This window comes from Argiope bruennichi, chromosome 7, assembly GCF_947563725.1.
Source record: "Argiope bruennichi chromosome 7, qqArgBrue1.1, whole genome shotgun sequence".
Classification (NCBI taxonomy): Eukaryota; Metazoa; Arthropoda; class Arachnida; order Araneae; family Araneidae; genus Argiope; species Argiope bruennichi.
This window is the reverse complement of record NC_079157.1, coordinates 63,719,559-63,743,887: the sequence shown is the minus strand read 5'-3', so window position 1 is coordinate 63,743,887 and position 24,329 is coordinate 63,719,559. Positions and strand designations below refer to the sequence as shown.

General features: G+C 30.1%; 1 protein-coding gene across 1 annotated transcript in view; it reads left to right on the top strand.

Moving 5' to 3' along the window:
- The first annotated feature begins 822 nt into the window (after positions 1–822).
- The window catches only part of LOC129975603 (myophilin-like), a 29,480-nt gene continuing 5,973 nt past the window's right edge, over positions 823–24,329 (top strand). The window contains exon 1 of the mRNA XM_056088672.1: positions 823–1,000. Coding sequence (XP_055944647.1) covers positions 947–1,000 — 54 coding nt within the window. The 5' untranslated portion in view covers positions 823–946. The remainder of the gene's footprint in view (positions 1,001–24,329) is intronic.

Below are 24,329 nucleotides of genomic sequence, written 5' to 3'. Positions count from 1 at the left end.
CCTAAAATAAATCAGTAATATTCTAAAAATGAGGTGAAATGTGAAACGAAATTTTTTCATTTCATTAAAAGATGAGTCTTATAATGTGCACTACCTAGCCTAAATCTGCCATAATTTACGCTTAAGGGAAGTAAGTGAGAGGAACGATTATTTTTTGGGGATAAGCCCAGTTGAATGACCTCAGCTTAATATAAGCTTCATCGAATTGCAATTTAAAAAAGAGCAGTTTTTTTTTCCATTTAAATTAAGGCAAACTTGAAAAGATTATGTTGTCTTAGTCTGTGCAAACGAATACAAAAAATAATCTATATCTATATATAGAAAAAGTTTTTTAAAAAAAATCTTGATATACAACTCTCATTAAAGAATTTTAAAATGTTATAAAATATTATTCATTATCAAACTAATTAACTTCGTTTATTTATATAACAACGTTAACTTTGGAGCCATTTCATTTTAAATATAGCGTGAAAAATGTTATTGCGTTTAATACATACAAATATGGCTTTTACACAAATTAAAGGTCGCGTATCTTTTTCGCACTTGATAACACGCTCTCTACCAAACGGGAACTTGCATCATTTTTATTGCAATCAACTCTAAAGGCCTTCAGCCAATGCATTAACGAAACCCGCGATGTAATAACCCTGGTCAAGTAAGTGAATCAGCATTAGGTCACAATCAAGCAATTCGAATCGGGCCTCGCCTGTTATGGACAGATTCAAAGTGCAAATACTACATACAACAAACGTTCCATCCCACCTGTCATGCTGCCTCCCCTCCCTTTCTGTCTGCAGCGACCTCTGTCGGTGATGAGATGCCGGTCGATCTCTCTCCGTGCTCAGTTGCTCTCTGAATTTGCTGGAGTGAGCTGTTTTGCGGATAAGCCCCGGAATATTCCTTCCATATAAGGTATATTTTTCTATTGGAGTGACATTTAATCAAAATGGCCGAAAACAGAGCTACCAAGTCTGGATTAGCAGCTGAAGCTCATAGCAAGGTAAATATGGACAAGAACGATCATTTTAATTCCCTATTTTCTGGATTTTTAAATTATCTGTTAATATCTGAATCTTTATTCAAAAATTTATCTTCATATATTAAATGGATTATTTTGTATTAGTTCTTCATGACTTAACTAGTAACATTATACTTGAAATAGTTTGATAATTGATAAAATGTGTGAGAAATAAAAATATATTCGAGAAATACGGGTGGGGTGGGCCTCCATTCTTATGAGGGACGAGAGGATGCTGTTTGAAGATGCTGATCCTCTTTTTGAGAAATAATTTTTGAATTCTGGAGCTGAGGGTATTTGAATAATAACATAGTAAACTAAAAAATTGTAATTTAAATTAATTTAACTGATGCATAATAAATTTAGATGTTATTCGTAAGTTTAAATTATTCTTAGAGAAATGCCCTAATTAGAGGATCAGGATATTGAAAGTAGTTTCCAATTTTTTAGCTGACTGATTTGTTTCTAATTTATATGAATAAAACATAATCAAACAAAAATTAAATCGTATTTTTCAATTATAGATTATAATAAAAATATGATGAAAAAATAATATTCGAACAAAGTTTATATGTTCTTTTAATAAAAAGGAAATTATCAGAAGAAATGAAAGTGGTTTAATATAACTTTTTCATAAAATTGTGATTTTTTTTAATATGGAAAGTTATATTTGTTAAAAAATTCAAATGTGTATGTTTATATGATTCTCTTTGGTTTATATTATTATTTGTTTTATTGCATTTATGTAAATTACTAAATTTCTTTCTATGAAAACATTTCATCCTTATTGTGTCTCGATTCCCAATAATGAAAATATTGATTTGAAATTATTGAAAGGGCTTTGAATTTTTTTCTAATTCTGTTAAGATATTACGAGGAATGGCATTTCAGAAAAGCAAATACTGTAGAACTGCAATTAAATAAAATTACAATGCGAAATTCGGATCTCTCAAATGGAAATCCAGATTTACAAACATCGGAGAAAAAAAAATGGGTGGATCGTAGACGGATTGCAAAATTGAAATACTGCAACTAAATGCAAAATGGTCTGTAACAAATTCAGTGGAAATTTCTAATTAAATGATTGCTGCATTCCATGAGTTTGAGTTGGAAGCACAATATGATTTCATTTAATTTTATTTCCAGTAATGTAATTTTATGTAGTTAAATATATTAATTGAAGTTAAAATTTTAATCTATTAATATAATATTTTTATTAACGTGATTATAATATTTGTACTTTTATATTTTCTTTTTCTAAATGCACATATGGTTAACCGAAGAATTTTAATCAATCGATGTTTTGTTTGCGGTTGATCTAGATTAGGGAGACATTTTTGCGGTTACTAAATGCTTTATATCCATTATAATGATTTTTCAAAATGTGAGAATAGCGTTTTCTCAATTTTCTTTAAATTTATAAAATGAAGTTTATTAATAGCCACCCTACATAACTTTTAAATTATGTACATTTTTTAGCTATTGATGCTTTTATTGCTACGTACTGTTTTTTTTTATATCTTGTGATAATTTTCAACACTGACGCATTAGTGAACTGCGCCTTCGAAGGATTTGGATTCGAATCTGGACGATTGATTTTTTGCTATATTTTCTAGTCTTTCTATCTGAATTTATTACTATTATCGGCATTTTTTTTTCAGAATTAAGAAAAATAATATTTAATGCTTGAAGTTTTATTACATTTATGAATTTTATTTCATGTTTTATTTTAATCTATTTTTTAGAATTGTCCCAAACTGAAAAGATGTCTATATTTTGAATGACATGGATACTTTTTTTTTAATGTGACTTGCTTCATATATTTAAAGATGGAATTTTACAATTGATTTTTCATATACTTCTTGCTTTTTAGGGATTTGAAATTTTATACAGTTCTGCCTATTAAATAAAAAACTTTGTAATGCTTATAGAATTTATGGATTAATGCAATTAAGCTTGAATTCTGTGTACTTTATATTGAATTTGAGAACAAAATTATTTTCAGGTCCCATAATATTTATAAGAATGAATAATAAATTAAAAACTTAGAAGTTAGGTCAAATTTTTCTATTTTAATTGTTTAGTACTTTTATGTTTTTATTAAATTTATTTTGACATTTAGTTAAACGCTTCCCTGTGATCTAGCTTTCATTGTTTTCACTAATCAATGATCTAATGAGTCAATCAATAATTTAATTATCTTAAATAATTATTCCTTTTATAGATAAAATGATTTAAGAAAAAAAAAAAATCACGGAATCGCAGCTTGAAAAAGTTTTTCTATAGCTGTTAGTAAATCAGCGACAAAGATTAAGAAATGAGGGAGATTCATATTATATCAAGGTTTGATATAAAAAAAAAGGTTTTTAAGCATAAAACTTTTACCCTATTCCTTTTAAGACATTTTGTAAGATAACTGCATAAATATTAACACACGTCTAGCAATATTCCATTGAATTCAAAAATCAGCGATTGTAACTAAGTACCTGTTGCATGTCGGATAAAGAGGTGCATAGCATACTTTCTTTGAATTTCTTTTTCATTGTCTTTCAAAAGATGCACCCACGCTTGCTTGCTTTATTTCGCGCCAATTCCCCGCAACCGGATGAATGAAAACCTTGATATTTTTTCTTTTATTTGGCGCGCTTCGGTTAACGGATGCTCATCCGTGACAAGGATCACGTGATGCGTCTTCCACGTAACTTCATCGGTATGCATTTGAGGGCTACTTTCACGACAGAAATTTATACAAATTTCGTAATCGTTACTTGGAATTTTATGTTGGATTGTTTTCACTCTATATTTGAAGTGTCGTGATTTTAATATTATTGTTCATGTTAGTATCACATCTTTTTTGTTGCACTGCAGAATATCAGTATGCTTTTTTGAGGGCTACTTTTACAGTTGAAAGTGACACAATTTTGAAAATAATTACTTAGAATTTGAGATTTTATCTTGTTTTTTTTTAAGTAGTTTAGGAAATATAAGGAAAAAAAAATCAGCGCATGAAGATCATGAGACTCAATTTTATTGGGTTTATCCCATACTTTAGTTATGAGGTGCGGGAGATGGTTCCCTCTTCCCTTTTTACCACCTCCGACTTCAAAACCCTTAAACCATATCGATTACAAGCACAGGTCTGGTCACTTTACTTTTTAAATTTATGCAAATACTAAATTTCATAACTTAAATTAAAAATATTCGTATGAATTTCAACTGCTTTGTATTAAAATAAGGCTACTTTATTCTGCTTTTATAAGGGGTGATTAAGCAAAGGTATTTTAAAAGTTAATTTATAATTCTTTTAATATCCCTGTAAAACTTGAGTAAAAAATGTGGACATTTTTTAAATTTGAGAATGAAATCGAAAATCGGAATTCTGCTGAATCTTTGACTTCTGGTTACTTTTACCAGGAATCTATCATATGAGCCAATTTTTTCATTCTTATTTTAAAAATTTTTGCTGGCTACGGAAATTTGATAATTATGTTCTATATGATTTTTTAATGTTTAGTTCGAATATTTTAATCATGCCTTAAAGATAATTTTATTTACTTAAAATTAGTTAATTATCAAATTGGAAAATAACTTGCTTTTAAACTTAAATTTAAATTCATATAAAACTTACAAGTATACTCCGAAATATGTAAATTTAAAGAGAATGAAAGACTTAAAAATGGCAATGAATTCATGTGACAAATGTAACTGCATGTCATGTGTAGTTGCACACGTCGCTATGACATGATAATGCTTTTTAACCCTTAAAATTTCATGCAAATATTTAGCTATAGAATTTGTTACTGTTTTGTGTACTTGAAGTTAATTGAAAAGAAAAAATATTTGAACTAACTGAATGCATTCTTATTTGAATATCAACTGGCACGGTTAAAATGTCTCAACTTTTTTACACATTGCTTTTAACTGCATTAAACTCTTCACCTTAAACCGCTTCCATTATAAGTTAAATTCTGTTGTAAGTTTTACACTGGAAGTACCAGATTTTCGAGTTTGCACTGACATAGTTTGCTTTTATATTGCAGTTAACTGTTTCTTTTTCTTTTAATATTTTGATTTTATTGAACTTATTCTGTGAAAAGTTCATGAAGCTTGATTATAAAAAATCATGAGGTTATGTGCAAGTTTATTTTGCAGGATTTCGCAACCTTTGTTACGTAATGTACTTTAACTTTTATCTAATGTAAAATCAGCATTTCCTTTTAAAATTTGTTTTTCACGAACTTGAATATTTTTCCTCAAAATCTTCTCTTAATACTGGTCTGGATAGGGAGTAAAGTTGGTCATGGAACAAATTAAAATAAATTTATTTCATTTTTATAATTTAACTTTTCAATTTTAACTTTTCGTAACTATTAACTGTAATTTTAAATTTTCGTAACTGTAATTTTAACTTTTTTTCAATTTCAATTAACTTTCGTAACTTTTCAATTTTTTCCACAATACTCTGCTCAGCACAGTATTGTCTGTATTGTCTAATTAGTGGCATGTTTATTCCTAGTTAAATGCCATTAAATTTTAATTTCAATGTATAAACATTTTAAATGATACTTCCTATATTTAAGTATGCCTATGAGATTTTTCTGTTTCAGATAATTTGCTACTAATGTCTTACTGACTTTTTAATTATAGACAGAGCTGCGTTAACTTAATGCCAGTCTTGTTTTGAGACAAGGTCTCCAACCCAAGTCCCTTGATTGGAGGGACCACACCCTGCTCATGGCAAACCGTGTGTGTAAGCTTAATATACTAATATATTCATCAGGGTTAAATGTACACATCTGTGGAATTCGGGAGGAAGGGCTTCGTCCCAGGTATCTACCACGTCTTCTAACATTGACCCAACTTTGAAATCAGTTCCAAATCAAAATGGAACATTAATTGAATTATGGATTGAATCAAAATGGAACATTAATTATGAAAAAAAAATATTCGAAATTGCAGTTGCGTACGAAGATATTGCAAAGAATAAAATGTTTATTTTCTGTCATCATAATTTTTGTTGGCGCTGCACATTCATTGTAAGTAACATATCTTGTTTATTTACTCCTTTTCCTCTTGGATAAATCACTGTTGTTAATTGCACAACAGATTTCCTTTCCCTCGTAAGACCTCGTATCTTTTCCTGCATTGGTCAAGGGAATGTCCACACACGAAACCTCATTTTCCTTATAAGGAAGTAGAATAACTTTGGCGTTTGACGTTATGGTTTTGCTGGGTAAAAGATTTTACATGGAACTTTGATGTCATTTGCGGTTCGGCCTTACGCACGTCAAACTTGCTGATCCAAATTGATTATTAATAGCACATAATAATTTTAACACTATTTTTGGCGATAGCTTTTTTTAAATTTAAGGTATCCCGGTGCTTCGAATAAATCAGAACATAATGTCTTTTTAATTCTCTGATCCGACTTGGGAGGGGGGAGAAGTCATCATATTTGAATAAAATACTCAAGAAGGTGCCTTTTCAGATTGCCAAGCAAATACTTTATATTCAGAATTTAAGACAGATTGGCTAGATTTTAATATTTCCTGTCTATTTTAATGTTTAACCGCAATTCAATGTCATAAAATTTGAATATTACTCTCTTATATTGCACTGACATTTGTATACTTATTAGTGGCCCTAGTTTCATCATATTAACTAAAGGTAAAATTGTTTAAAGCAATTCAAAATAATTTAAACTGACATTAAAATTATTTTGAATCTTTCTCAAATGATGCAAACGAAATCTGAACTGGAAATCTCCCATACTTCCCCATTATGCAGGGAGAAAAGCATTTGCTTGACAGATTAACGTGCACCCCCCCCCCTTACATAGCGGCTCTTGGAGGAATTGATCTCGAACTTGGAAAATTATCTGATCCCTAAGCCGAGATTTTACTGCTAGGTAGATCATCCTAATAGGCGGCACACTTCTGTGGGAGTCATTTTCAATTGAAACATTACATTAACATTTTCTGTATAGATGATATATATAATTAATTTTCATTTGTTACTTTATTGATGTTCCATATTTCTATCTTATTTATATTATATACTTGGAAAAAACAAGTTTTCGTAGACAACTGGCATCGTATATTTATTTCACGTATTAAAATGCGGTCTTGTATAGTAAAGTTTCAGAATTTTTGTTTGATAAGTTGACTTTTTTTTTTTTTAACTGGCAATCTTTTTCCGAGAAAAATCTGCGATCCTAATCAGATGCGTGTTCCCCCCTTTTTCCCTGCAGTAGTCCATTGTAGCATTATATATCACCAATTAAGTTAAATATGGTTTATTTAAAAGACCCGAAGGAAAGCTTCGAATGTTTTTAATCCTATATTATTGAGCATTTTATATCATTCCATTTTTGGATTAAAAAGGAATTTTGAATAATTTATGAAAATAGAAATACAATGAATTCCTTAGAAGGAGTGGTGGTGGTGGTGGGGGGGGTGAATACAGCTTAATTGAAATCTCGTTAATATGGGATTAGTCTCCGCAGAGCCTATTCATCAAGCATTTTCGTGTTCATATGCATTCAAACAAATAGACAAACTTCCTGTTATTGGATTTCGTTCAAAATTTGGTGTAAAGGCTAACTCCCAAATTTTATCCATCTAGCTGTAAGCGTTTTTGAATTATGTTCTCAGACAATGCGGCAGATACGCACTTTATCCCAAAAGTACATTTTTCGGATCTATTGTTTGCATGTAGAAAAGATTCAAATGTGAAGATTCGCAAAATTTGGATATTGAATATATTTTGATCAATCATAATACTTAATCTCTGGATTTGTTCTGCGTGAAAGTAAACATTCGCAGTCATGATTTACGCCTGTGATTGTAATCAGATGACTCTTCCCCCTCCCCCTTATCCTTAACAGTTGTAGAAAAGGGGTAATCTAATATGATAATAGATATAAATTTGATAGTAAATGCGAATTACACAGCTAACAGCGTATGAAATTTAATACAAAAAGCAGTCTACAAATAGCAATGTGTTAATTCGAATCATAATCATTCGAATATATAACATTACCAGCCCTTACCATTTTTTCAAATAAAACTTCTTTTGACTGAGGGGTGATCGTGGGAATACGATAGTAGAAGTTGCTCAATAATGTAAAAGGCAGCTCAAGTGATCCGGGAGGCAATAAAAGTTTGGAACCGCTGTCATAGTGAAATGCATCATGTCAGAAAGACGAACAGAGCATATTCATCACCCTCTGATATAAAACTGAACTTGACATTCATATCATGTCTTCAAGCACGCTATGTTTTTACTATCTGATATGCCTATCTATTCCCATGGCTTACCACCAATTTAGATCCCTACTTGGTTGTGTGAAGACTTAGAAAAAAAGACTTTTGCTATCACACAGAGCATTTCACTACCCTTAGCTGTTCAAGATTTAAAGCTCACTTCTTTCTCACCCGTCGAATGACAAGCAAAAAAAGAATAAATAACAGATGATCTAACAAGAAAGCTTTGAAGAAGATGACATTCCATATCTGTCTGTGACGTAATCCCACAGCAGTGGAGTGGTTTTCCAAGAATTTTTCCGATAATCTTAGATGAGGAACTTCTAGCCCCGACTTCGTCGTGACGTGGGAGGGTCAAGGAGACATTCGCAAAAAAAAAAAAAGTTTGAGTTGAGGGAGGGTGTTGCTGCTGTCTTCGGTTGGGTCACTGGGTCGGCTGTCAAGTGCAAAAAGGCTGTAAATCTGGTCTTGGTGTGCTGTGCCGTGACTCTCCGCCCATTTATGTCCAAACTTTGCAGAATTTATCGTGCCCAAACTGGGGTTGCGAGGCGAATCGCGTTTTGTTTCTCAACCTGTCACAAGAATTGTCTAATGAATTCGGTGAAATATTTTATTCGTGACAGACAAGAGAGCAAATTGATGTAAAGGAGATCTAAGTTAATCTTATTCTTTGGTATTTCAGTTTCTATTCGTTAAAAAGCTGTATATTAGAATTTATAACTAATTGGAAAATTATCTAACAACCAAACCTTTGGAAACATTTGTCTCACAGCATTGACATAGCAAAAATCTCTTGGGACATATGATTTTTTTGTCCCCAACAAAGTATTTGAAAGTTGGTTTTCCCCCCCCCCCATTTTTTGCTCTATATACTTTGCTGTAAGAAGTGATAAATACTTTGCCACCATAGCCTTTCATAGATAGGCCGCTGGTAAACTATACTGTTCTCCCCAGAGCCCAATTAAGCCCTATAGGGGTCTTTAGACATTGCAGATTTCGAAGGGGGGACATTTTTACTATTTTGATTTCAGATATTTTTATAAATTTTAACTAATTTCTATATAAGCAGTTTTTAAGTAACAAATATTATGATTTAATGAAATAACAAAGCATTTAATTTTCGATCACCTTCAAGAATTTATTTCAGTATCTCAAATGTAAATAATTTAAATCTGAAAGAAATTTTAAGCAAAATAGTTAAAAAAAAAAACACTTTTTAAATGCAATCTAAATACTATATATTTATTAGGGTATGTTGATTTCCCAGTGAAATAGCCAGGTGACAGATAGATAAATTAGACTATGCTGATCTGCCAAGGGATTTCAAAAATATGAGAAAAAGACTAAGAATATTTTTTTCCGAAATTTAAACAATATTAGATTTTGGTTTGGTTTGATATTTTTGAGCTAGATTTAATTTGAAGTCCTTATAAAGCGAATGAAAGCACAAATTTAAGTTATTCTGCAAATACTACAAAAAAAAAAAAAAAAAATCCTAGAGTCTCAAACTCTTGGACTTGTTTTGACTAATACCTTAATGATCATTTTCATTATCGATCTTGTATTTCCCTTTATATCCATCACTACGCCGCTAATAGTGGACGATTGCATCGCTATTTTCAGTTTTATAGAGCAAATCTATTTAAAAAATAAAATTGTGAGCCATGACTTGTATATTCCCTTAAACATTTTTTAAATTAATGAGTCATTCGAGAGCATGTGGAAAAAGTACAGAATTTTGAATGTTTTTACAGTAACCGGGCCTATTATAAATCCTCAATATTTAAAAATGTTAAAAACAACAAAAAAAAAACTCTTATCTGTCAGATTATTATTTATAATTTGTCTGATGACTGTCCTAATGAAACTGAATTTCCTTCTTCTTATAGTTAATTCTGGACAAAAATAATTTAGATCACGATAGGTCCTGGTTAGGAATTTTTTTATATCTCCCTATACATTTTTGTAACATAATCCAAACTATGTACTTCCTGTAAAGCCTTTAATTGCGGTTTGCAGCTATTAAATGTGTCATCAAAACCACATAGAAAATCTGTTTTAATAAACCATACTCACCGTTAAAACATCTCGTGTAGTAGGTTTACTAAATAATTTTTGGTAGTTTTTTCAAGATATTAACAATTTTATCGTTCTTGAGGTTTTTCAGATATTGTGATTTAAATTTATTACTAACTTACATTTTTGGCTACAATGTTTTGGTATTTCCAAAGAGAGGAATACGGATAGAAAGAGTCTGAATATGATTTTCCTACAAAGACGCTCTAAAAACTTCAGATATTAAAACAGTGACGTAAAAAAAAAAAAAAAAAAAAGAAATATTAGGCTTTTTGTCTCTTAGCTCGTTATGTTTGTTGTGAAAGAGTGGAAATAGCATACTGTTTTTGTCTTTAACTATTAACTGTTTCGACACCTCTTCAGAAAATGCGTATCTAAATTGTGTCGAAAAAATTTAATGATGACGTCAAACACATGTGTAGCATAAAATTATGAGGTAATGAAATATGTTATTTTTTTATTTCAATAATCATATTTATTTATTTACTTAAAATAACATATATTTCCTGTATATAAACAAAAAGAAAATAATAAAAAATTAATTTATTTTAATTTGCTGTTAGAAAATGGTATTGAGCAAAGCTTGGTACAACGCATGATAATCTTTTATTCGTCCCTTTAAAATATTTTGAAGCCAAGTCGAAATCAAACATCTTGAAATTTACGAATATGATTGAGTTTTTACTAAGATTGTAATCCAAACTGCAAATTGCCATTAGTTATTTCTCCTGATGAATAAACGCGTCATAATGCAAAATGTTGTACTTTTTCCATGATGAATATACTCATTAAAAACATTTAACCGGTTAACTCCATTTACAACTACATCACTCCGCCATTGTACTGACAGCCCAATTAAATTAAAATTGGATATCATGAAATCATTCTGAAAGTTCTTCAGTAATAAAGATGCACATTTGTGTATCTATCTATACGTATCGTTACATGTACATAGATTTTTTTTATATATTATGTAGACCGATATATAGAAGAATTTCTCTGTACACTATTATCTACTTTCTCCTTTTTTTACACTTTTCAAGGAACCAAAGAAATAGTGAAGCGCAAAGTTCAATTATTTCCATAACACCATGTTCTGAAAAACTCAGAAATCCAACAGTGTGTTATCGCCTAGAAAACATTCAAGACTTGAAGCATAAGTGCTTGGTAATATTGTAGAGTTTCATTTATTAAGAAGTTCGTAGTTTTCCATTCCAAATGCTCTTTACCTCTAAATACGTCTCAGGTTGAAAGTATGTCATTAAAAGATTTCGCAACTGAATTCACATCTAAATCATTCACAGAATGTTTTTTTTTTTTTGGTTGTTAATGCTGATGAGGACAGCTCCATGTGGCGAAATTCCGTTTGCTTTCTTACTTGTTTTCTTCTTTTTAATTATTTCATCCTGCCGTTCGGAATTCGAATATTTCTACGTTTAACTTTTTTCTTTCACGTTTTCTACTACTGTTCTGTTTGAAGTGTTAGAAGGACAAACATCTCTACGGGCCCGTTTAATGTACCATCTGCTCCAAGCTACATGCAGCTCTGCAAACAATTAGAGAAACTTCCTCGAATCAGTCTATTCCATCCGGTTTCAAACTGCTTTTATTGCTCTTTATCAAAATATTCATTGGAGAAGGTGCCAATTATGGAGGGGAGAAAATACAAATGTATATAGTTTATTTATCGGTCGCATTCTTAGGTTAAATATACTCTTTGATTTGAAAGTGGGTTTGATATAGTATATATTTTCATTGCTGCACTTTGGACACTTCATCATAAAACACGTGTGATCCAGTGTCATTAAAATGTATGCAATACGAAACACTTTGCATCATATGAGAAAAAGTCAAATCTAATAGCAATTTTTCTCTATCGTTATCTATCAATCTCTAACTTTGCATATACCATTGAATGCTAGAAGTATCATAACATTAAAAGATAAGACACATTCGATATCACGAATCTTGCAATTCCATAAAATCAGATTGAATATGAAATATAGTTATTTTTCCTATGTTTAGTAAATATGAATTATATAATTTTCTTATTCTGGAATTATCAGACTTTGCTAGGATTAGAAGGATATGAGTGCAAAGCAAAGTTATGAAATGTTGAAAACATAAATGTAGTGAAAAATAAATTTTCTGAGAACTATAGTTCAATTTGGATCTCTGAAAACAAAAAATCTATAATGTAATGCAAAATTCAATTTGACTATAATTAAATTGGGATTTAATGAAACCGTCATCCTAATTGTCAAAAATTAGCATATAGATGGTCTTTGTTCTCCATCAACTTGAAAAAGTGTCCTGACTTCGAATAAAATGCTTCAGATTGATTGTTGATAGTTGAATTTTTATTGATAGTTGAATTAATCATATTAACCTTTTGGGTACATTTGACTTATCCGTAGAACGTTCCATATTTGTTTAAATTTGTTTCCATATTTTTTTTAATTCAGATTAGCTTAAGTTATCTCAATATCATGCAGCAGTATATATTCTGAATAATAAGAAATCAACGAATTCTTACGTAAAAGTTACTGCCTTCACATTTTCAAAAAATTCGCTTCAAATACAAAAATCATTTCAATAAATGTGTAGTCAAAGGGTTAAAGAAATGAATTAGATTTAATTTTTAAATATTAATTTCTGAAGAATTCTAATATTCAATTGAACACTCGATGCATTATTTTATCCAAACTTGAAATCACATCTGTAATGTCAAGAGAGTTGCCGGGATTAGTCTCATTTTGTTTAAAGTTAATACTTATTAATTATGGAAGTTCTTTTTCTTTCCTTTTATTCTGATTGACTTCCCAACCTATAACTGAAATAAGGAAAACAATCTTCATATAGCGAATTTCAATTTAGAAAAGTTTTCTATATAACGAGATTTTTTGCAACAAATTATCTTTCGTGAATATGGAGAACTAATATATAAATGGCATTCTGTCGTTTTTACGAAAGATAACTTTTATTTAACGAAATTCTGTCTACTAATTATGTATTTTTGCTGCGTTTTACGATATATCTTGTGTCGAAGTTCCAACAAAGTTTGCTTAACCACCTGCCGTGGCTTCACGCTCTCTTGTTTTTATATAGGAGGTACAGAGTTGTGTAAATTTCTTTTACGTTGTAAAGATATAATTGCGGAACATCTTAATGAACTTGATTATTGGACAATTGGAAGGGGGAATTTTTAAATTAAATTATAAAAACGAGGCAAAAAGAAACCCTCAACGAGGCAATTATATATTATGTTTATATACTTAATATCATATATGATAATATGCATAATTTTAATTTATAATATGTACTTTAATGAAATGTGTAATAAACACGATAATATGTGCAAAATTTTCTTGCATCTGGAACTAAATTTTACATATATTTATACTCTTATTTCCATTTTTTTTTTCATTCCTCCTGTAAAGGCCGATTTTTATTACGTTCATTTCACTTAGTTTAACACACAATTTATGAAACTAGGAAATTCAAGATATTTGAGTTTGAATAAGACAAGCGCAGAATTTATATTTAAAAGTATTTGATTTTTAAATAATATAGTTTATCTAAATTTCATCACTGACATCTTTACTGCATGCTTACGTCTCGAAATATTTTATGCATGTATTGCTTTAATTATATTTTATCTCCGATTGATAAAACATGCTCACGTTTGCCCGCCATCACTGACATCTGGTCTTTTATTGTTCTCTTCAATATTGTCATTCAAAACATTGCCATATGAAGGTCAGTAAAATAGTTTTGTTATGAGTAATCTTTCTAGAATTTCCCATTTCTTACTTTCTCCGCCAAACTTCAGTTAACTGTCATTGTTATCAATGGAACCCTGACCTCCACATTTTTATGTAATCGGTTTATCAGCAACACACTTTGATCAGTGAAAGTTGCAATGCAAAAAAATCGATAAATAATGGCGGCGCTCTTTGGTGCTGGAGAATTTTTGTATCTTGTCTGTCTGTCCGCCCACTCGTGTGAATGAGCAACGCCCTCGGCTTCAATTTCCTCCCTTACCAGCTGCCCACATCCTCGGGGCCCGCTGAAAGGGGATGATTCAGATGTTCCGTAAGGCTTCATTGAGAACGTTTCATTGCGAAAACAAGATTGGCTTGGATTGATTAAGTCATCCGACATTTTGCAGATGAGGTTGTCTGCTAACCTTAATTCGAAATGGTTTTGCTCATGATGCCCCAACAGAAGGGCAGAGATATATTAACTCGATATTTTCTAACATCAAACCATTATTTTAAACTAATTTGCATAATATATATTTTTCTTTTACTGAAATAAGGCTAAATTTAGTTGTAATTACAAGATAACATAACGAAATACTGAAACGTATGCTTTAATATGCATGCGAAAGTTCAGATGCACCAGTAGTCAACCCTTTGACAGATTTGGTTCAAAATCCGATAAGAATTTGCTTTTTAGATGCTGAACTTGTTTACCAAATTTTATTTATTTAGCTCTTTACGTTTTGAAATTATCGAATTCGCTGTATTTGAAGAGACAGATACACTTCCTATCAATGGATTTTGCACAAAATTCGATAGAAATCTAGAAATTTGGTCGTGTAAAAAGCGTTTTTGAATTATCGTGTTCATAGACAAACATAATGCAAGAAATGTGTCTCTCAAAGTCAGAGGTTTGAAATATGGAGATACGTTAGAATCTCGAATTCGAATTTTTTTGCCAATTAAAATTCTTTCTCTATGTGCGAGTGAAAACTGTTAAGAAATAAAATTGCTATTATTGAAAAGCTAATCTTTTGAATTGGAGTAAAATGGTATTTGTGCAATTATATCCGTCAGAACTATTTAGGAAAATGTTAAAAATAATAATAAAAAAAATGATTATTTTTAATTGAAAACTTTACTAAAATTTTGAACTATATCTTAGGAAACATTTATTACATAAGAAATAACTATCTACTGAATTCAATAAGCCTAGATTCAATACTCTGCCTTGTAGAGTCGTTTTGCAAAATACTTACAAAAAAAAAAAACAAAAAAAAAAAAAAAAACACGCATTTTGTAATGACAAATAATTTTCCAGCATATAAATATTGCCATTTAAAAAAATCGTACAACTTTGAAAATTATGGAAACAAACAACTAAAATTCCGGATTTCCTTCTTTTTTCATGGTGGAAATATTGTCATCTTTACAGGAAAAAAAAGTCATCAGCGCACGGAACCTTTTAGAATCACGTTCTCTTAAAGAATGCAGTAAGCTGAACTGTAAATTTCAGTATTTCTTAGGTCATTCATGGAAATTTTAAAACTTATGATGAGGCTTAATATTATGATTAAGCCTGATTCATCATAAATTATTTCATTTGTCAATCTTCTTAAATTTTAACTTAGTCTTTAAACTTAATTAAACTAAATTAAAACTTAGGTATGGTTCGCATAGTTGAATTCTTTCTTCTACATGTTTCAGTATTAATCTCAGAGCCATAATGAACGTATGACCGCAGCAGTAGGCGTTATTTTAAGAGTCTATTATAAACATACAAATATAATGTATATAAAAAATATTTTTAAAAAAAGAAAGACATTATTTACACACATTCATTTAAATTTTTAATGTTAAAATTGTTCGAACAATTATAATATTTACCATTATTTTTACATACTTTTTAGATACAAAATCCTTGCGTTAAATAATTGAAACGCTATTTCTATGTCCGTGGTGAGAGATTGAAATAAAATATTGTGAAACTGTAAATAGAAAAAAAAAAAAAAAAATCTCATTCACATAATGTACTCTAAACGTTTACTTGGAGGAAATGACAATAAAGTAAATTGTCAAAATTATTTATCTTGAACTGCATTGTTCTCCATTTCCTGGAAAGTAAAACACCTCCCGTTTCTCAGTAATTGAATCAGTCTGATAAAACTATCAAGCTAAATCCAGTTTCTCCATACAGAATGCCAAACTTATCTGCACACTTCCACAACATGGATATAGAAGAAAGTACATTTTCCTACCAATTTAAAGGCTAGACAGATAAACATTTGTTTTAGCATTATGATTAGTTCTTATCAGTGGTCTCCTGCTTCTTATCTCAACGGTTGTTTATAGTCTTAGTGGCATGAATTAAAAAAACCAACCCTGAAATTTATAGCAACATAAAGTTGCTTTGAGGGGAGCTTGAGACGCCAAAAATTCTAGACATCTTTTCTTTTTTTAATTTTTCCTCCCCTTCAGCTGTCTTGTTCTGCATATCTATAAGATTTATTCAGCAAAACGTTTGTCTTAAAAATTGTTTTATAGCAAGTGTGATAATTTTTTCCTTTCATAAATGTCTTTTATGCTATATAAGTTATTTTCATTTGCACAAATTAAACATGAAAAGTTTTAAAGAAATAATTTCTGTTCATGAAATAAAAATACTTAAAAGTTCAGAAATTAAATTGAGTTGGATTAAATTTATTCAATGAATAAGGGCTGTATAAAATTTTTCGAGACTCTAAAATTGAGAAAATCCTCAAGTGAGGTAAAATTGTATTTGATATTTGGGAGGTCAGTTTTGATTTGATATTATTCCAGTTATTTTTAGTATAACCGTTATAATAGCATAGTTAACTGTTTAGTGTAGTTAATTTTAGTGTAATATTTATGAACTGGCATACTGTTTTTAAAATGAGACATGCAGTATGTAAGAATTATGTAAAAAACTTTATAGACCAAACCATTGGACATAAAACTACCGAATTTGGTACATAATTCGCTACCAAATTTGGAAAAAAAGGTGCTCACTAAAAGCTTTCACAATCTTAATTAGACTTTTAATAAAAAATTAATCGGAAACTTTAACATTTTACCTTGAATGACTTCAGATTATTAAATGAAAATATTTTTAGCCCTTTCTTTTATGTAGCTTTTTCCTTGATACTAATTATATTTTTGTATATTTTTTCCTTTAATATTAATAATTTTTTAAATACTCATTTCTGTAAATTTTGCAGCAATAATTTTTATTCTTTAAGTTACTGGAGTTATACGCGGTGCAATGGTATTGAAAACGTGTGTGTATGTGTTTACTTTTTCGCTGCTGTATAATTAAGAGTGAATTGTTAAAATGAAACTAGACGCATCAAGACTAACATTACCAATGCTACGATGTTTCGAATCGGAAACTCAAATCTTCCTTTATTTTATTATTTTTTTTTTCTGTATTTTAGTTAATCAGCTCTTTAAATTAAAACCTTTAAAAATTTGTTGGCTAAATCAGATGGATTTCTTTTTTTTACTGTCAAAATTATAGGTTAGATATATATTCTTATATTTCTAATATGAACTTTTCCCTTATAATTTTACAATAAGAGACGAATCTGAAGTTTTCCTGTCTGAATGCAAGAGTTAAAACTGCTGATTTGAGTTCTATCGTTGCATACTTGATGGCTTTGTTCCCGCCAGTTTTATGCCTACTAAAGCCAATTAAATCTGAGACTACAAAGTTATCGTCTGCCATATCCGTTACAACTGTTTGATATGTACAGATGGCGTTAGTTATTTGATGTATATGTAGTGTTGCATGGTTTGCTTCAGTTATTTATTTTTTTCCCTGATGAATCGGTATTCCATTTCCGACAAGATTAGAAACGAAGTTGATGAGTGGACCTGGAAATGTAAACAAGAAAGTGAAAACTATCCATCTCATGACGTGAGCTTGCTTCCGCTGTGTAAAACACGCTTGTTCCGAATATGGTAGTGATATGTTGACTGGAGTTCTTTCCATTTACGAATAGTTCCGAATCACGAAATGTTTGCTTTCGATTTTATTGCCGCCGATTTCAAGAATAATCGCTGAAATTCTTTCGAAAGTTCTGATGAATCATAGAATTTCTTTTAGTTACGTTTTACTCTAAGGAATTTCACCATTTCTCATTTAATATAAAGTTGTATTAAAAAAATATTTTATTTATAAGTAATTAATGCATCAACATTCCCTATAAAATATATTTATAGACGCACTGTATAGAGGAATTATAATCAGTAATAATAAAAATGAGCGAATGGGAGTGATCTCAAAATGTTCATGCATACTCTCTAATAAACATGATATGCTAGAGAACTTACATGGCATTGGCGTACAATAGTTACGAAATATTATTGTTGGCGTGAATTTAGCATTTTTACTGAATTTATCGTCTGATACTTGGCGAGATATTTGGCCATTAATTCCTGGAATGTGTTAATAATATCCGAAAATAGAATTTGCGTTTTAGACAAGTTTTTCTCAATCAATTGAAACAAAGATTTGACACAAAACTACACTTGTTGTCGCAAAATTCCATACCTAATTTCATATATTTAAGTCATTGCATTTTTGAATTATCCTATTAACATATTTCTGAAAGTAAAGACCGGCAGGCAGTAATTCGTTGTTGGATTTATCTAAATGTTGAGAGATGTCTACATTATAGATGTTAAATCTGTGCACCAAATCTTATTTATCTAGCTCTCTTCGTTTTGTAATTATCGTGTTATATTCGAACAACCGGACAGATGCACTTTCTCTGAATATATTTTACTCAGACTGCTAAAAACCTGCACATTTGGTGTAAAGGTGTTACGCCAGATTTCCTGTCTAACTCGCGGCATTTTTGAGTTATCTGTCACAGATAGACGGATATTTTCCAGAAATATGCGTTTCGAACTCAGTGAGGTCTAAAACGTGGAGATTCCTCAAAATCTCGAGTTCGAATTTCTTGATGTTTGTATACTTTCACTATACTATGTATACGAAAAAGTAAAAATTGCAGATTTTGTTATATGCTTAGACGATATGGCGACATTTTTTCAATTTTATTATTTTAAAGTCCACATATCCTGTTTATATTTTAAAGATACGGAAGGAAGGTGACAAATGTTTCCCTTTCTACCTATACAATAGACTTGTAGAGATTGGTTATAAGCGAAAACCGAAGTCGCAGTGTTTGGGTTCGTAGCCGAGTAACGTGACCGACCACAAGGCGAAAGTAATTACTCATGTCTCGAAGCTGTTATCTGGCTTATAAAGCGTCACCACAGACTAAAGCACAAACAATCGCAGTCTGTGCTTCATATTATAATGAAAACCAAATATAAATTTTGGGCCCCTCTTTTTCATTCAATTGGAAACTATTATATCTACAAATTGGTTATAAGAGCGCATACCAAATTTCAAATATTTAAATCATCGTTTTTGAAATGGTGCGTTCATATTTACGCAAATATACGGTCTGAGTAGACAATCAACATGCTGACGTATATCACCCAAAATTTGACAAGAATTAATAATTCTTATGATAAAATTGTGTATCAGATTTTATCCTTGTATAGGGTTTTTTTTTTTAAATTACTTTTTTAGTTGTCGTTTGCGCATTCACAAAAACTTCCTCTGCAACCATTTCCTCCAAACTTAAGCAGCAATCTACTATTTTGATATAAAGAATAGTATATCGAATTTCTTCCGCTCAACTCAATGAATTTTTAAATTGTCTGCACAGGCATATGATTCTTCACAAAATGGGATTCAAAATTCAGGGAGGCCAAAAACGAAGAGCTTCATCAAAATCTTGAAGTCTTAATTTTTTACAATCGATTACATTACTTTCATTTTGTATGCTTGATGTATGAGAAATAAAAATACTGTGAAGATATAAAAGCTAAAGCTATAAAGCACTCCCATTGCCTTCTTAAATAAGATAATTTTACTACTATATTCTTTATTAATAAATTTATATTTTAGTTTGTTAATGATGCTGTTTACCTATTAATTTTTTTTTCTTTTACCTTCTCTTATACGAGTTTAAAAAGTATTGTATTTTAATATATTTTTGGGAGAAAAAAAAATTGAAATTTTGAGGTTATCTTTTCATTTTAGATTCCACAGATGTTTGTTTTCTTTGTTTCGCGATAAGCTTAAATAAATGAAATTAGTTATGTATTCCATTTTAAACGAATTCGTTGAGCAGATGGTAAAAAACAATCGGAATAGATCAGGTGACGTTAAATTTTCTGCCTTTGGCGTGGGGAAAAAAATCCGTAATCTCTCTCCTTTCCCCTTGAAATCCGAGCATGACGAAAGGAAATGTGCTGACTGAGTTATTCTTTTACCGCCTTTAAGTCACGTACTACGATTTTCTTACGGAGCGCATCTCCTTTTCTGGACATGAAAGATTTTAATTAAAAAGTATCTATTTTAAGGTCGAACGAAATGGCTGGAAGCTTTCAAGATACGCGAAGTGGTCATGAGAGATATGATTAGCTTTTTATAGTGCATGAATATAGTACGGTTCTTAAATTTATACTAGAGTTATTTTCATGGAGAGGGGAGGGGGCACTAATTATTTTAATGTAAGTTTTTTTAAACCTTTTAATATTATATTAAAGAGATTTTCAGATTTTTCAGATATGTCTATGTAAATGGATCTGAAGCTAAATTAATCGGTAAATTTCAGAGAAATGTTTCGAATGAAGATATTAATTCATTTTGCATACAAAATCTCAAAATGTGGTAGAAAGGTGCGACATTATGATTTACACGAATCTATTACATGTTCAATAGTTCAAGATTAAGTCGATTGCTTACTATATTCATATAACTGGCTTTTAATAACGAATATGGTAGCATAAAATGTCGTTGATTTAATAATAAAAAGAGCCACGGTTTCGCTCGCAATAACAAAGTTTTTTTTTTTTTGTTAAATAATGATATGTGGAGGTATTCCCGATTTTTAAATCTTCGTTCCGATCTAAATTAAATTTTATATATAGGTAATTAAACTTGGAAGACTTCTTGCCAACTTTTCTTTGTTCAGAAGATAAGCCCTACCTTTTTTAGAGAATAATGGCAGTTCAAAAAAAGATTTCTATGAATATTATTGTTTCCTGTTTAGCTATAGGTTCGTGATGAAAGTGATAATGAAAAGTCAAGTAGATAATCTTCTCAATATCCGCGAATTTCAAATGTTAACACAGGGAGAAAAAAACAGATATTTTCAGTTTTAATAGATAGATTAGTGGGTTTGACACCCTCTTCTGAAAATGTAATAAGTAAAGCTACGTCATTTTGACAATATGCGGAAGAACTTTAGAGAAAGAGGCAATTACTTGTTGGTAGTTCTCGTCATATGACCATGATAATCTACTAGATCAATGCCTAATAGCAACATATAGCTTCATAATTGGATGATGGTGAGAAAATAAAGCAATTATTCATTGAACAATTCTTGTTTCTATCCGTATTCAAAAATAAATCATTGGCACTAATTGAAGAGTTCAAATTATTCCATGTATGATGTTTTCTGTACATATATTATTGCATAGAATAGCAGCAAAAAATAAAGCATAAGAATAATTAATAATAAGTAAAAAAAGAACAATATAATATAAAATATTATAGTGCAGTAGTTTAATTAGAGTAATATAATAAAAAGTTATAAAATATAAAAAAGTTAGCATTTGTTGAGCTCTTGTTTCAGCAAGTGAGATGTAAAGTGTTTTTTTAAATGTAAAGAAGACAAAAACAATTCAATAAAGTGAAATACAAGGGTGATAAAACATACTTCCAAAAGTTATAAAAACGTAATATGAAAATAAGATGAAATAAAATTAAAAGAAAAAAGTTTCAGTTAATGAAATGAATGAATACAGTTAATGAAAAAAAAAAAATAGTGTATTGAAAAAATATAGCTTCTTTAAAGTTTTTACATGCTACACAATTCCACATGAAAGTTTGAAAAACAAAGTAATTCATTTTTGCTGTAATTAGTATTACTATAATAAAAGAAAATTTGCAGTTTACTTTTAAGTTTAACGTATTCATTATTGAAAGAGAGCAAAAGCGGTCTTGTGATGAACTATTTGATCTCAATTTCCATTCCTTTAAGATTTTGACTTGGCTAATGGTGAACGATATTTAGAGTCTCATCTAGAAACTTCTCATCATTAAGTCTGGGAGAAAATGACTTTTTCCCTTTAAATTCACGGGAATGTTTCTAATTTTAAAATATGGGTTTAGTTTCTGTGATATTTGAAGTATCGTATATTTTATCCGGTTGTGTTTATTTTGTGACAAGTTTAGAAACCTACGTAAATAAATTTAATAACACGGTTTGTGCGTCAAAATATTTTTATCTTGTATATTTTTGTATGCGTACGTACTTATGAATGCAGCAGAACATTGTTTCAAAATAAATTCATTACTTTTGAGAATATATAGAATGAAATTATTTTTGTTTTTGAAAAAACTTTACTTTGAATAAAGTTTTTTTTTTTTTAATTTGAAAAGAATTAACACTGAATAAGATTTCCTGTGTGACTAAACTCAAGTTAACTTTGTTGAGCGCATTGAGGAGTTAAACCAGTAGTGGCCCATTCATTAGGACTGGAGATTTGCAGAACTCCCTGAAATTATTTTTTGAAGTTGTTTTCTTTTTTTAAAAAAATAAGTTCCTTACTTTTCTCTCTGAAAATACATTATTAACGAAAAAAAAAAAAAAAAAAGCAATGAAAGATGTTAAACTAGGTAAGGATGAATCAACAAGTTATAGAAACGCAGCCTATGTCTGATCTACGTGTAGTTCATGAAAAAATCCAATCGTCTCCAGTCACAACTAATTGATCGGAGACGGGAGTAAAAGTAATACTTTCAATTCAGACATTAGAGCTGCAACCAGATCAGCCCTTGCTTGAAGCGCGGCAAAATGATTATTTCATTTTCACCCAATGTTCGCCATCGTTCTCTTAGTTTTGTTGTTGTTGATCGCTTATGAGTTTTAATCTTGTTTCTTGCTATCTGGATTCAAACGTATTTGGTTTATTGGACACTTACTTTCTTTTGTTAAGAGGTCATTCTTAAAAAAGGAAAGAAAAAAAGAAAAAGAAATTTGGATAATCTCCTACAGTGTTTTTCAGATGAACATTTAATCACTATATATATAATATAAACGTTGATAATTGCAGATGATGTATTGGTCATCTTTTATTTTTGGACGAGTATTGATTTTCTATTGACAAAATTACAAAGAGTTTATTATATCGTTGATCATTTAATAATTTTGAAATGCAACAGACTTTGTATTTGGCTTTGAAACTGAAAATTTGAGTCTACTCTTGACTAAAACAGACTTTTTGAAAATTGCAATCGCCTGATAGATATTTTCGCAGCACTGCTAATTTCTGAGCTGCCACTAAATTAAACATGCAACTAAATTAACGGTATTTTCATTTGGAATTTTATTTATTTTCTCCTTATAGCCTTGGGCAGGTCGGAATAGCCTTGTGGTTATTAATTGCTCGATTTTCAGATTAACCTCTGGCATTTTTTATTATAAAAACGATAATTAAAATAAATTATAACTTTATATTTTTTATTATATGCATCTTACGAACACAAATAATTTATTAAATTTTAAGTTTTTATATGAGTATGCCGTTTTAAGCGTGCTGCATATTAAGTACCAGCTTCAAAATAAGAATGCAAATAGGTTTCTAATAATGTTTTTTTTTTTTTTAATTTTTTGATAATATGATTAACAATGTGTTGAATTTATAGCAATGATAATTACAAAGAAAATAAAGTGCGTGTGTGAAAGAATTTTTATTTAAATTCTGTTAAATAATTGTACTATGTTGAAACGTTTTCAAATTTCTTGACACACTTATTTCGTCCTCTGACACTTGCCTCATAGTTGAGTCACCTTCAGTGATGCAAGGGACAGTACAAAAGTAAATAACTCATCATTACGATGACACGTTTTGTAAAATGAAAGGAAATTTATGGATAAAAACATCTTATATTAAAATGAAGTCACGGTCACGTTTTTGGCGGCAACGGAAAGGCAGCACGAACTCTTCTTCCGTCTGAGGCATGTGATTCGATTATTCAAACAGACATTCCCTAGACGTAACGTCTGCTGATTGTCAAAGGCAGGAAATATTAAC